This window comes from Coturnix japonica, chromosome 6 (genome assembly GCF_054131305.1).
Source record: "Coturnix japonica strain WE chromosome 6, WE-NBRP24, whole genome shotgun sequence".
Classification (NCBI taxonomy): Eukaryota; Metazoa; Chordata; class Aves; order Galliformes; family Phasianidae; genus Coturnix; species Coturnix japonica.
Genome location: NC_140668.1, coordinates 24,191,847 through 24,204,455, shown reverse-complemented (window position 1 = coordinate 24,204,455; position 12,609 = coordinate 24,191,847). Strand labels below are relative to the sequence as shown.

Sequence of the window (12,609 nt, the reverse complement as noted above, 5' to 3'; positions counted from 1 at the left end):
GGCGCGCTGCGCGGTGGGAAACGTGTCCATGCCCAGCGGGGCTGAGCGGAGCCGCGCCGCGCTTAGAACTACAGCTCCCAGAATGCACCGCGGCAACGCGCCGCTCAGGGGCCGCCGAGAGGCCGCCGCACCGCTGCCGGTGTCCGCCGGCCGCCTCCGCGCACGGACCGGTTTATGCCGCCCGGTCGGACGGACGGACGGTGCTATTCGGACGGCACCGCTCCGATAGCGGCCGTCTGACGGAGCCGACATATCGTCGGGCCGGGACCGGGCAGCGGTGGGGTCGATGTGGGCGGAGAACGGCGTCAGGCGCGCCGCGGGCAGCTATAGCGGCGGGAGGGGGGTCCTGAGGCGGCCGTCTGCATGGCAACGGGGGTAAACACGCGGCACCGGCGGGGCATGGCGGCACGGCCGGGTGTGAGGGACGGGTACGGGACGGGTACGGGACGGGCTGGGGGCTGGTGAGCGGCACGGGACACGATCAGAGCAGCTCTTGAGGTCTGCCCAGCACAGGGCTCCGTGCTGCTCTCACAGTGACAAGGAGCAAAGCAGCCGATGTGGGCTCGGTCCCGGAGCTCAGCTGTACAAGCACAACAAATCCAGGTAATTCGGTACCTTTGGGTGAGTCTGTTCCCTGCTGTCGCACAGGGTCTCTCCTGAATGTCCCTCCAAGCTGCAGCCCCGCAGTGCAAAGCCCGGCCTGTCCTGGAAGCAGAAGGCTCCGGTGAGTCCAGGTTTAAGGGTGGAGTGGAATATAAACGCTGTTCTGGGCTGTGATGGCTTCTGTGGGTGCACACACCAAATACTAAAGCCAGATTTTGACACATATAGTTCAAAATGAAGGCAATAAAAAGCTGGTTAATCATAGGCTTAGGGCACCTTCAGGAACCATAGTGTGTGTCAGTAGGTAACATAGCACGGTGTAAACTATATCCAAATGATGCATAAATAAGTACCAGGAAGGGATATACCAAACTAAGAGTGGGTTTAGGTCCATAAAAGTTTGTTTCCATTTGCATTTAGGTTGTATTTCTATCCCACTATTCTCTTGGGTAGTTTGACTGACTGCGTGGCATCCTTGGGTATATTTCGACCTCATTTGGGCTCTGTTGTGTTTGCAGTGCTCTTTAATCCTAATTCTTTCTCTCTCAAGCCTTTCCAGCCTTCTGCTAGAGGCTACTGGTCCACGTGGCCAGCGTATGCAGCTGGGCAGACAGTGCTAAGGAATCACAAACCCTGCAGTGCCCCAGAGGAGAGAACACATGGGTAAGCACAGCCTGTACTGCTGGCTAAGCCACAGGGAGCTAGAAACAGGGTTTGGAAACTAGGAACTTACAGAGCAGAATCTCTCCCAGCATTGGTGAAAATGAGGTTGGCTTATCTCACAGAACTTGAGCATAATAAATAATAATATTGGTTCTGACTGGTAGCAATGGGCAGTAGGAAGAAAACCCAAGTCCTTGAGCTGATATCCATTCTCCTGTGTCCCTGCAGCAATGAACAGGCCCTTCTTGCCATTCCAAAGCCACAACACTTGGAGCAATTGGAGTCTTACTTAAGGAAAGAGCTGCAGACTCTTGACCCGACTAAAGGGATCTCCCAGGAAGTGAAGCTGCAGGTCAGATCCAAGTTACTGTTGACTTAGAAAAAACATGCTGAGACCACTAGGATCATCTGGTCCATCTGTCAGTTCATCAGTTGGTTACTGATGGATGATTAACAGCAAGAGAAAAGAGAGGGCAACATATGGGCTGTCCTGCCAGATCATTTTGTCCAGGGCCCAATTATCCACAATCTGAGAAGTGAACATAATGATTTCTCAAGCTCTCTTTCCTCTCTCAGCCCTACAGGGAGATCTTTGAGTTCTTCATAGACAACTTCAAGACCTACAAGCCCTTGCTGTCAGCTATAAAGAAGGAGTATGAAGCCACACTGGGTAAGCTCCTGGACTTTGATCCCTGAGGGGAAAACACTAATGGAGATGTAGTCCTACACAGCTAGTCACATACTGGATATATACATAGAGAACATTCTAAATGTTCACACAGAATAGGTTACTTTGAGGGACTAATATGTCAAATAGTACATGTATCTTCCTGGTCTATTAATGAAGTCTTCCCATGGCCTTGATACCACATGGGATTCTACTTCCTTCATACATAACAGGTGATATATATATATATATATATATATATATATATATATATATATATCAGATTCATATTATTTAGATTTAAAGCTTTTAAGTATTGATTTATCTTTATCTTTACCACGCTCATAGTTCAGGCAACATCCATCCATATCTCAGAGCTTTTCTGAAGCCACCATACTGATAGTAGAGTATATCATACCAATATTTTTGGGTGCACTTGCCATGGTAACTTGAAGCTCGCATTACTGCTGAAGCAAGGCAGGGCAGAGAGCTGAACTGGCTGTTCTCTGTCCATTTGTGGCACGCTTTAAACCCTTCTTGGCTCTCAGATGCCACAGTGATAGCAGTGCTTTGTAAATAGTCAGTGTGCTAGAAATAGCCTGCCACTAGGAGCTCCCGTCACACTGAGCAGCCTGCAGATGTCAATGTTTTTCTAATGGGACAGAGTTTCTTCAGTAAAACATATTGTTTATCCCAGCATCTGTTACCTGGCTGCCTAATGATGGTCTTTCACCATAGCAAGATGGTGACAGGTAGAGTTCTACCATGTAACTGGAACCTGGGATCCAAGTCAAGCATAGCTCCATATGCTGCCTGTGCTTAAATGGCGACAACCCAGTGAAACGTGATGGCATCATCAGTTTCCATTATGACAAAGCGTGAAATACCCAAGAAAACAAACAAACAAAGTAAAATTCTTGCTTTGTAAGAGCCCACCTCTGCTCTCTTTAGCTCATCAGGAGGAGATGATCCGTGCCCTAGAGCCCCTGAAGGTCATGGTCGCCACTGTGTCTGAGGAGTGCACCCAGCAGATATTAGCACTGCAGGAAAAGGAGAAAGTGGAAATTAATACTTTAAAGCAAGAGAAACTTCATTTGTTAAAGCTTATTGACAGCATGAAGGAAGAGAACTGTTCTCTTCAGACTCAGGTAAATAAGGCTACAGGTCAAACATCTCCCAATTGCAGCTGGATCCATCCGATCTCTTCCTCCCAGGTGCTCATCCTTTGGTACCAGGAGCAGTTGGTATTGTAGAGATGCTGGATCTCAGCCAGCTCAAGAGCATTTGCGTTCCCTTAGGGCTGGCTGTGCTGCAGCTATCAGAAGCCTTGGCTTGTAGCTGCTGTCCCAGATAACCAGCTTCTGCACAGACTGTAGGCTCCTTAGTCATGGAGATAGCACTTGTTGAACCTTGGAGACACGAGTTTCACCAGCTGTGTTGAAACACTCAAAAATATTTCTTCCCTTTGCAGCCGTAGACATTCCTTTGGTTTCTCCTCCATCCTTTCCTACAGTGTTATTTCTTGCCCACTCTCCTACTCCAGTTGTTTCCACTTCACATCCCCTGCACCACTCCCTGCCCCATAGTTCTGCTCTAGGCTCACTGCACCAGCCCACAGCTTCCCACTGATGCTGATCAATTCCTGCAGGTGGAGCGCCTGCAGATGAGCGTAGCTGAGGAGTACACTCGCTACCTCGAGGAGTGCAGCGCCCGCAAACTGCTTCTAGCAAAACTGAATGAAAGGCAGAACGAGCAGCCGGAGGTGAAACAGGAACAGGTCCAAGGTGGGGAAAGTAGATCTCTGTAGGAACCTGTCCTGCCCAGAGGCCCAGTGCACACCCACAGTGGGGCAATGAGCATCTCCAAAATATCACCAGATACCGTCCACTTCTTAAGCTAAATTTGTGAACAAAACACCCATAAGCACATTGGAAAGGGATTAGGCAAGGATATGGGTGGGTGGTTGGAACAGATTATCTCAGTGGTCTTTTCTAACCATAACACCTGTTGTTAGAAGTTGACAAGGGCGAAGATGTGGTGATGCTCACTCTGGCACTGAAGATGGCTCGGCAGGACCTCACAAAAGCCCAAGTGGAGCTGAATGCAATGATAGCAGAGTATGGAGACGTTGTGCCCAGGAGAGATTTTGAATCACTGGAGAAGAAATACTCTGATTTACTTCAGGAGGTGAGCACAAGCTCTGAATTTTTGAGCTGTATCACATGAATGCAAACATAACGGGATGCATAAGTATTCAGGTTAGGATAGAGACTCTGTACACACAGCTCACATGCAGGCATTTTGAACTATGCTTGTCCGACATTCATTTTACAGTTTTATCCAAAACACAGCAAACTGAAACTGCTGCTGAACCAGGCTACTAACAGCTACCTGCCCAGCTGGCTTTTGTCTTTCCCAATAGCGTTTCATGGCTTCTTTACCTTACTGCAACTCCAGGCCTTCAACTCCACCACCAGGGAGGTCAATGCATTTTCCAGCTGTGATAGAACCAGAGGAGGTTCCTCAAGCCAGGGAGACCTGTCGATGATGGAAGCTGTCCCTCCAGCTCCAAGTTCTCCCAAGGAGAACCTCTCCTAGTGCATTAAGGCCTGTTTTTAAACACAAAAAACAGCATTACAAATATCACTGATATATTCTGTTTGAAGTTTCTGGGAATTATAACAAGAAAAATTAATGGACTGTTTATTTTTCATCCAATCTAAAGGCAGTTAACCAAGAATTGCTCTCTGTATATCAGTGTGTTGCACCAAATGCTCACCCGAGCTGTCAGACAACAGAAAACCTCCACTGCTGCAACTGGTTTGTTACAGCCCTCCTTTCTGTATGCTTCAGACGGAGACTCTGAGGAAGGATTTTGATCAGCTCCATGAGGAATATGGAACACTGCTGGAAGTCCACAGAGAGACTGCAGAAGATCGAGGTGGTAGTCACACACCCCGGCCCAACTGGGCAAAGTGTTCAGGTACCACCTATACTCAGCACTGGTTTGCTTATAGACTACATGTCTATAGAGCTGTATCCATTGTAAGGTTCCTAACGGGCTCACATAAAACCACTACTCACGGGAAAAAATGGATCTCTCTTAACAGCTCAGCATCTTTTTGTTGTTGCAGAAGTGATTCGTGGTGGAGAGGAGCGGTGGGGCCGTCTGGCCAAGGGGAAGAGCAGCAACCAGCTGGTGGATGTGCTTCTGGAGGAAATAGGAACAAGAGTGCTAAAAGAGATGAACGCCTTCCACGGATGGGTACGTGCATGCTTTCACCTCTGCTTGTTTCCACTGAGATTAATTGGTAGTAAATACCCATCCAGAAGGTGGGAAAATTGCTTACGTGGCTGGACATGGTGTACTCAGTGCCCGCCTTCCCAGTGGAAAAACTTTAGAGCTGGGGAAACTCGAATGCAAGAGAAAAGCTGAACCTGAGGGTAAGCACATGGAGGACAGCTGAAGTATAGAATCATTAAGATTGGAAAAGTCCACTGCTGAGATGAGCTTAGCCAAGCACCAGAGTGACTAAGAGTGCATAGCAGGAGTGCACTGTAGGGAATGACTCCTTCCCATGGCATTAGGGGGTAATTCAAACCACTCTATCCCCCTAGGGGATCCTCCCTAAGCAGGGGAGGCAGGAAATGATACACAGACAAGGCAGTGCTACAAGGATTCTTTACCTCATCATGTATCCAAACATTTTCTCAGAGTAACACTTCCTTGGTGCTTCAACATCTCTCCCTAAGAAATTCACCAAAACATTGCTTAATGCTGCACTGATGCCAGTGAGGGGAAGGCTTCATCTCTGTTTCTTTTCCATTACTTAGGGCAAAGGTGACAAGGTTCCTGTGTACCTGAGGCATGAAGGTGAAGTCAAGAACAAAAAGCCAACTAAAAAGGATGTGGTGAACATCCTGAAGGACATCTGGAAAGAGAAAATGGCACACGATCAGCAGGTTTGTCATTTCCCCTCTCTAAAGCCCTGAGCTGAATCAGCCACACTCATGAATCTGAGACCTTAGCTAGAGTGACTGCTGCTATTCTGGGATGTCCTGGCACACCAGGATGCCATCACAACTACGTAGCATCTGTGCTTAGGTTTGGAAGGCTTGGCTATATCTGTGCAACCAAAGCATGGCCAATTGCTTGGATTTTTTTTCCCCTGGACTGATATTAACTTATGCCAATCCACTCTGAAAGTCCACAGAGGAACAAGTGGCACCACAGAACATAAAGATGAGGTACAGAAAAGGAGGAACAGGGCAAAAGAAAAAAATCACTTATTAAGCAAATTGGCATAAAAGTACTTCAGTTTTGTTGCACAAAAAGAGCAGAGAATTTCCCCTTCTTTATCCAGGGTGTGTTGGGAGTGGTGGGTGGAGGCCAAAGGACGTGTTTAAACCCTCTCATGTTAGGGACAAGTACAATGTCCTGTTGTTATGCCTCAAACACAAGAGCAACCTTGACAGAGCCAGAAGCACTTCATGGATTTCTTCACTTGAGCTAGAAGCCTAAATACATCCCTTAGGTCAGCCTTAAACAGTTTAGTGTTTCTTATGGCTGCTTTTCACTTTCAGATTAGATTCCTGGGGAAGCCGGGCTGCTGCAATCATTGCCTGGCTTCAGGTCTCTCCAGTCACCACTCCAAGTTGTCTGAACCCTTGAACAAAGCTTAGCTAAATCAGACAGAGGGGGTAGCACCTCACAGGTAATAAGTTCCTAAATATTTCACAAAGGAGAAAAGAGATGATCTGTGGACTCAGCATCAGGACAGCTTCCTCATATAGACTGTATAGACTAAACCTGGAAGGAAGGTTTTGAATGACCCAACAGCAGGGAAGGCTCCAGCCAGCACAAGTTATAGAAGACACATCTGTATGCAAACAGCTGCAGTCAGACTGGCAGATTTGATTTAGTCCTGCTGTTTATACATGATGCTCACTTGTTATTTGCAGACAGGAGAGCGATCCAGTCTTCCTGAGTTCTTTCTCAGCTACCTCCAGAAGAAGTACGGAGATGCCTCTGCTGTGGAATGGTCTTACACTCTCTATGAGTACATGCGACTCTGTCCATCAAACCACGTCATGAGCTCCTTCTATGAGATACTCACTGGGAAGGTAGGCATCCCAGGCCCCTGTGCTGCACCTCTGCCCAGACATTGCTGGTGGGACAGACAGAAGGCAGGGAAGTGTTCTGCAAGGCAGCTTCACTTTGCTGCCCATCCACATAGAAAGACCTCTAAAATCAAGGCCACCCCCACCTCAGTCACTGATCACATCCCTCAGTGCCACATCTCCACAGTTCTTGACCACCCCCAGGGGTATTGTCTCTACCACCTCCCTGGGCAGCCTGTTCCAATATATTACTGCTATTTTTCCTAATATCCAACCTGAACCTCCCTAGAACAACTTTAGGCCATTCTCTTTCATTTTATCACTGTTACCTGGGAGAAGAGGCCAAGCCCCATGGCATATGACAATGAACAACCTGCTCCAAAGCAGTTTGCTTAATAAGGAACTGTTATGAACAGCTGCCCTGCAAGATATGGTGTTGCTCAATTGTTTATAAATCACTAAAAACAGTTCAGGTGAAAGTTGATTTAGAAGCAAACACAACCCTTTGCAATTTTGCCTCCCTCTTGAATGCAGCCCAAGGGCCAACAGATAAGTCAGCTCCCAACCTGTGAACCTTCCCTGTTCCACAGGTAGCTGAAGAGCAATACCACAACCAGAACCAGCTGATCTCTGACCTGCAGAAGGAGCTGGCTGCCTGTGACAGCTCCAGCAACGGGTCCCTGCCCAGTGAGCAGTTCAGGCAAGAACCAAGCACTACAAACTGAGCTCTGCATGCTGGGATATGCCAAGTCTGTCTGTCTTGCTTATCTGTCAGCACAGCCTAGGGAGCAAGTTTTCTCACTTAAATTCTTGTGTGGACAGTTATAGCAAGTGTCTACTTTTAAAACTCAGAGTTAGGTTTTAGAATTATATGAGAACTGCAGGTTTTGAGTAAGAAAACTGGGAAACCTGAGAAGACACACGGGGCACCGCACACATGCAGTGGTATGGGGTAGCATCTGCACCCTGCCCTGCTCCCCAGGGAGGAGACAGAGCAGCCTCTGCATCACTCCCATTAGCTCCTAGGATGGGTCACAAAGCATTCCTATGAGTTTTGCTACAGGTGCAGGATTTGTCTATCATCTGTGCCTTCATAAACAGTGCTCACTAGAGACAGCATTTCTTGGGGCTATAGCACTAGAACAAAGGTAAGATCTACCTCCAGCAGATAGCTGGGACCATGGCTCTGGTGTAGACATGCCAGCTTCCAGCTAATCAACACCATGCTGCATTCAGAACTTCCCAAATGGCTCAGCATCAACATCCACCTGAAAACATCACCCTTTCTTTGTTACCTGAAGGTACATGCACTTCCTTGGCATGTGTATCCTGTTTGAAGTCAGTGAAGTTTTGAAGATCTGGCCCACGGCGTACATGCACGCTCTGCTAACCTAGGATGCTGCCATCCATACCAGCACTCATTAACTGCTCACATTCTGTTACCTGTCTCCAAACAGGATGGCTCTGATAGAAGCGTTTCCTCTGAAAAGAAGAGATGCAATCAAAGAGCTGGTTGATGCGAGCAGGTTCAGCCTGGACAGCGATGATGACCTCATTGACTACAGATCCTTATTCAAAGAAGTAAGTTCACATAAGTCTTCAACACAAGTTTGTGCTTTTTTTTCTTGTGGAAGAGTTTTTCCAGATTTTATTTTCACTTTTCATATAGAAATTCCATTTCTAGGAGAGCTGTTTTAACATACGCTGGGGAATGACTCATACTGAGATGGAGGAACACAGGATCCATGCTGTAATCTCTTTCAGGATGAAGAGGGAAACCCTGAACCTTTTGTTGCAAAGCTCAGGAGCCAGTATGTTAGTGAGAAGCAGGAGTACCTGCAAGAGCTAAAGAACAGCCTGGGAGATGTAACGTATGTACAAAGGGAATGGGCTAATGGGGGTGGGGACAGTGGATCAGGACATCACTTGTGCAGGGGCTGTGCAAGGTCTCAGATGTGAATACCTGCTGCGTCACACATTTGGGTCTTTTCATTGCCCATTTCCCCACTCCATGGTGATTTGTGCATTTCTCCTCATCACTCCTCCAACCTCACTGTGCCCATGTGCCGGGGCTGGATTTGCACTGCTCCTGGGCTTGCAGGGATCCCACAGAGATGCTCAATGGTCATTCTGGAATGACCATTAGCCAAGGTCCCTGCAGGGGTCAAAAAGAGAGCTGTAGGAACAGTGGGAGCTAAAATGGTAGAGTGAACAGGGAGAAAGAGAAGGCTGTGCTAGGAGCATTCAGACAAGGAGGAGCATTTTGGGGACACAGTCTGGAGATGCAGACAAGAAGCAGCAGTGAGTGGCTACAGACAAGGGGAAGTAACAAGTCTGGGAGAACAGGAAGCTTTTACTAAGGAAGAGCAGCAGGAGATGAGGCATGGTCAGTGTGGGAACTGGAGATGCACAGTGTATCTAGGACTTGCTGAGGAAGCCAGGGTCAGGTTGAGAAACCTGCTAACTAGCAAACAGGCTCACCAGGAATAACAACAAATGGGCACAAGGTAAAGAGGCAGGACAGGCAGCCTGTAAGGGCTATGGCAAGCAGCGAGTAGAGAAAGTTGGCTGTACTAGTAACGATCCCCTTCAGCACTTGACATCCCTCAGCTCTCTAAGAACAGCAGTAAAATCCTGTACATACTCAGAGATCAGTTCTAAGGACTGAGAAAAGCAAACAGGACTGACAGCTGCAGACTTGAAGGCAAAAACCTGAGAAATAGTTCCACCTCAAAATCAAGACAAACAGGGTGGAGCAATTGCATAGAAAAAAAGCCTTGTGCCAGGCTGAGGGAAACACCGAAGGTGAGGCTGGATGCCCACAAAGGTTGATGCTGTCTTTCATGGGCACTTTCATGATTAGCAAGGAAAAACATTGTTATGTATCAAAAGGCTTCACAGAGCGAAGTTAAAGTCTTCCCAGGTGATCACCAACTAACTTATCCCAACTTCTGTTCAGTCTAATTTAGTACTTAGTTTATTACACGCATATTAAAAATATCCTACAAGAGATAGTATTGAGCAAAGGTGCATTCTGAACAACTCAGATTCTCACTGTGGTACAAACATTCATGCATTCCTGTCATATATCACAGCATTGTAAGTGACCAAATTGTTTTGCAAACAGAGAGGTGAATGCAGATGATCTGAAGGCAGCCTTCTGCAGGATTGATCCTGAGATCAATGATCAGACACTAGATGCCTACATCAGCCTGGCTTACCAGGTCAGAGAAGAACAGTCTGACCAAGAAGCTGTGCCTGTGGACACCGTACTGGAGAGACTCCGTGTTGGAGATGTGAGACGAGTACGGCCCTCAACCAGGAAAGGAAGCACAACAGACTTGGAAGGAGACTAAGGAGGCTTCTCATATTAAGAATAAAAAGCACTGCTGCCAAAAGCCAGGTGTGATTTCCAGAAGTCCTCATTAACTGCACCATTTGGAGCTCCATTCTAGACATTTGGGAAGCTACACCACACTTTTCAATAAGAAACTGTTCCTCATGGATCCAAGAATGCAGAAAAGTGTATTTTGTGGCTTTAGAACACTTCTAAAATTCAAAGAAGAAAAAAGAAAAGAGCAATTACTTCACTCCTTTAGCCTGCAGTTCTTTCCTTTCGTTTGGCTGAGCTGTGGCTGACCCCAGCTGGAAGCACCGGCTCTGTTCAGCCCCACTGTGACACAAGGGGACTGGAGAGCAGCAGCCCTGAGCCATCCCTTCTCCATGGACTAATTGATCAGTTTGAAGTCTTTTTTTTCTTTAAGTCAAATTAATCTATTTAAAAGCTCTGTTTTTTCAAATCTAAGACAGCAGCTAAAACTCAGAGGTGGTAGAGGAGGATGGATCAGATCCTTTTTCTTCCCCTGAAAATAAGCAAGCACTTCAATTGCCTTACCTTGGGAACTGCAAACAAGCTAAGTAACTGGGAAACACAGAACAGCATAACAGGTGAATGATATCCAAGGGAAAGTCTGATGTGTTCCTCTGAAAACTGTGTCATTCTTTCCCAGCTTGTCAATTGTTTTAGAAAGCCACCATTCTTTGCACCTCACAAATCCTTGCTCCTGGTGCAGCTTGGGCTCGCTATAAGTGGTAAAATCACATACAAGCATTTCACATGACATCTCCCTTACCTGAAGGACACAAGAGGTTTATTTGGCACCATGGTTGGCATCAGGAAATACCTGCTGAAGTGCAGCCCTTTACACATTTAAGAAACAAAGGGAGGGACCGAACAACTTACCATCAGGGGCAAAGCAGCCTAAACTTGGGGAAGATTAAATTACTAGCAATTACTTGAGAAGAAAGATACAAAGAAACGGCAAGACAGATACAAAACTAAAGATAGCTTTCTCCCTGTTCTCTTCTTCCAAAGCTCTAATTCACTCCTTCATTCCCAAACTCTTCTACTCCTTTCCTGCTCCATATAGTGCAGGAAGGTGGGGAACACAGGCCGCCATCAGCCCCTAACACTTTGCTCCTCTGCTGCTCCTTCCTCCCCACGCTGCCCAGTGGCATCGTGCTCCACCATCAACCTCTCCTGGGCTGTAGGAAACTTCTACTCTGCTCCTGGAGCATCTCCCACCCTCCTTCCACACTGACCTTGGGGTCTGCAGGATTGTTTCTCCCACATTTTCCTCATTACTCCCTCACACACTTCCTGTGCAGCATTTCTTTCACCATTTCTTACCTTAGCACTGAAGCACATTGCAGAAGGGCTCTAATTTGGCCAGAAGCAAAGGGTCTGCATGAAGAGTATCAGCACAAGTGCCTATTAGGAACATTCTAAAAACACAGCAGATGTACGGTTACCTTTCAACTCACCAGAATAAGGAGCATTTGTAGTATGCAGAATACACATCTTTTTATTTTACAGAGCTGTGTAAAAGTATTCAATGTTAAGATACAAAAATTATATATATAATAACTGATGATGAGATCCAGCAGGCTGGCACAATAGCCACAGCACAACCTGAATCAATTTAAGACTGTGCTGGCTACGTATTGCCCCAGTAGTTACATGTGGAAAACCATCACATGGAACAACCCATGGCCTGCTTGCAGAAGTTAGCTGTTGCCACCCCTAGGACATGCCCACTGCCAGAGGGGCACGTTCACTTGCAGGGAATCACTTTATTCCCACTCACAGCAATGGGAATCAGCAGCTTCCTGTACTCCAGAGGGAGGTGACGCTCCACCAGCACGTGCAATGGCATCTTGTCTGTCACCAGCCCTTGCCTTTGTTTAGAAAAGAGAGCAGAGAAGAAGCACAATAGTTAGTGGAAAGAGTTTCCTATAAAGTTAATATCAAAGTTTCTGAAGCTTTCTTGCAAGAGCATTATTGCATTTAACACCCAAAACACGCAGATTGTGGCTGTTTGCACTAGAAAAGTCATCTCCCTTTACTTTCATACAGCTCCCAGTCTCACAGAAAGAAAACAGCCCCCTTTATCCACGCTTTCTTTGCAGTAAGAGCAGAAATACTGTTCTTATTCATCAACTGGTAACAATTCCTAATCTCTTTAAGAGGCAGTGGAAAGTTATTGGGAAAAAGG

General features: G+C 46.8%; 3 protein-coding genes and 1 long non-coding RNA gene across 13 annotated transcripts in view; 1 reads left to right on the top strand and 3 right to left on the bottom strand.

Annotated features, from left to right (window-relative positions):
- The window catches only part of RANBP10 (RAN binding protein 10), a 48,990-nt gene extending 44,580 nt beyond the window's left edge, over positions 1–4,410 (bottom strand). For 2 of the 3 annotated variants that reach the window (XM_015873678.3, XM_085550968.1), the window contains exons 1-2: positions 2,870–2,973; positions 616–700 (exon numbers count right to left, since the gene is read on the bottom strand). The gene's annotated coding sequence lies outside the window, so the exon portion shown is untranslated. Of the gene's footprint in view, positions 1–615; positions 706–2,869; positions 2,974–4,374 lie in introns of those variants that run through there. The other variant, XM_085550966.1, reaches the window with a different exon arrangement.
- On the top strand, positions 98–12,371 carry TSNAXIP1 (translin associated factor X interacting protein 1). Of its 8 annotated transcripts, XM_015873673.3 has the most exons (16): positions 98–375; positions 649–724; positions 1,154–1,266; positions 1,495–1,618; positions 1,843–1,936; positions 2,885–3,081; positions 3,582–3,717; positions 3,948–4,120; positions 4,787–4,916; positions 5,068–5,198; positions 5,768–5,896; positions 6,896–7,057; positions 7,645–7,754; positions 8,512–8,635; positions 8,819–8,925; positions 10,182–12,371. In XM_015873673.3, the coding sequence occupies exons 1-16, from the start codon at positions 287–289 to the stop codon at positions 10,408–10,410; spliced, it is 2,124 nt and encodes a 707-aa protein (XP_015729159.2). In that variant the 5' UTR covers positions 98–286; the 3' UTR covers positions 10,411–12,371. The 8 variants fall into 8 exon arrangements, 7 of the variants coding, with proteins under 7 accessions (XP_015729159.2, XP_085407098.1, XP_085407096.1 ...); XM_085550970.1 differs by lacking the exon at positions 649–724 and having other exon boundaries at positions 364–603; XR_014947456.1 differs by lacking the exons at positions 7,645–7,754; positions 10,182–12,371.
- On the bottom strand, positions 5,017–7,011 carry LOC146760530 (uncharacterized). The gene is made up of 5 exons (XR_014947457.1): positions 6,883–7,011; positions 5,795–5,865; positions 5,621–5,681; positions 5,284–5,371; positions 5,017–5,144 (listed from the first exon to the last, which is right to left on the bottom strand). It is a non-coding gene; the product is annotated as an uncharacterized LOC146760530 (long non-coding RNA).
- Positions 11,893–12,609, bottom strand: part of CENPT (centromere protein T) — a 14,066-nt gene continuing 13,349 nt past the window's right edge. The window contains exon 13 of the mRNA XM_015873666.3: positions 11,893–12,292. Within this exon, the coding sequence (XP_015729152.2) occupies positions 12,169–12,292 (124 nt within the window). The 3' untranslated portion in view covers positions 11,893–12,168. The remainder of the gene's footprint in view (positions 12,293–12,609) is intronic.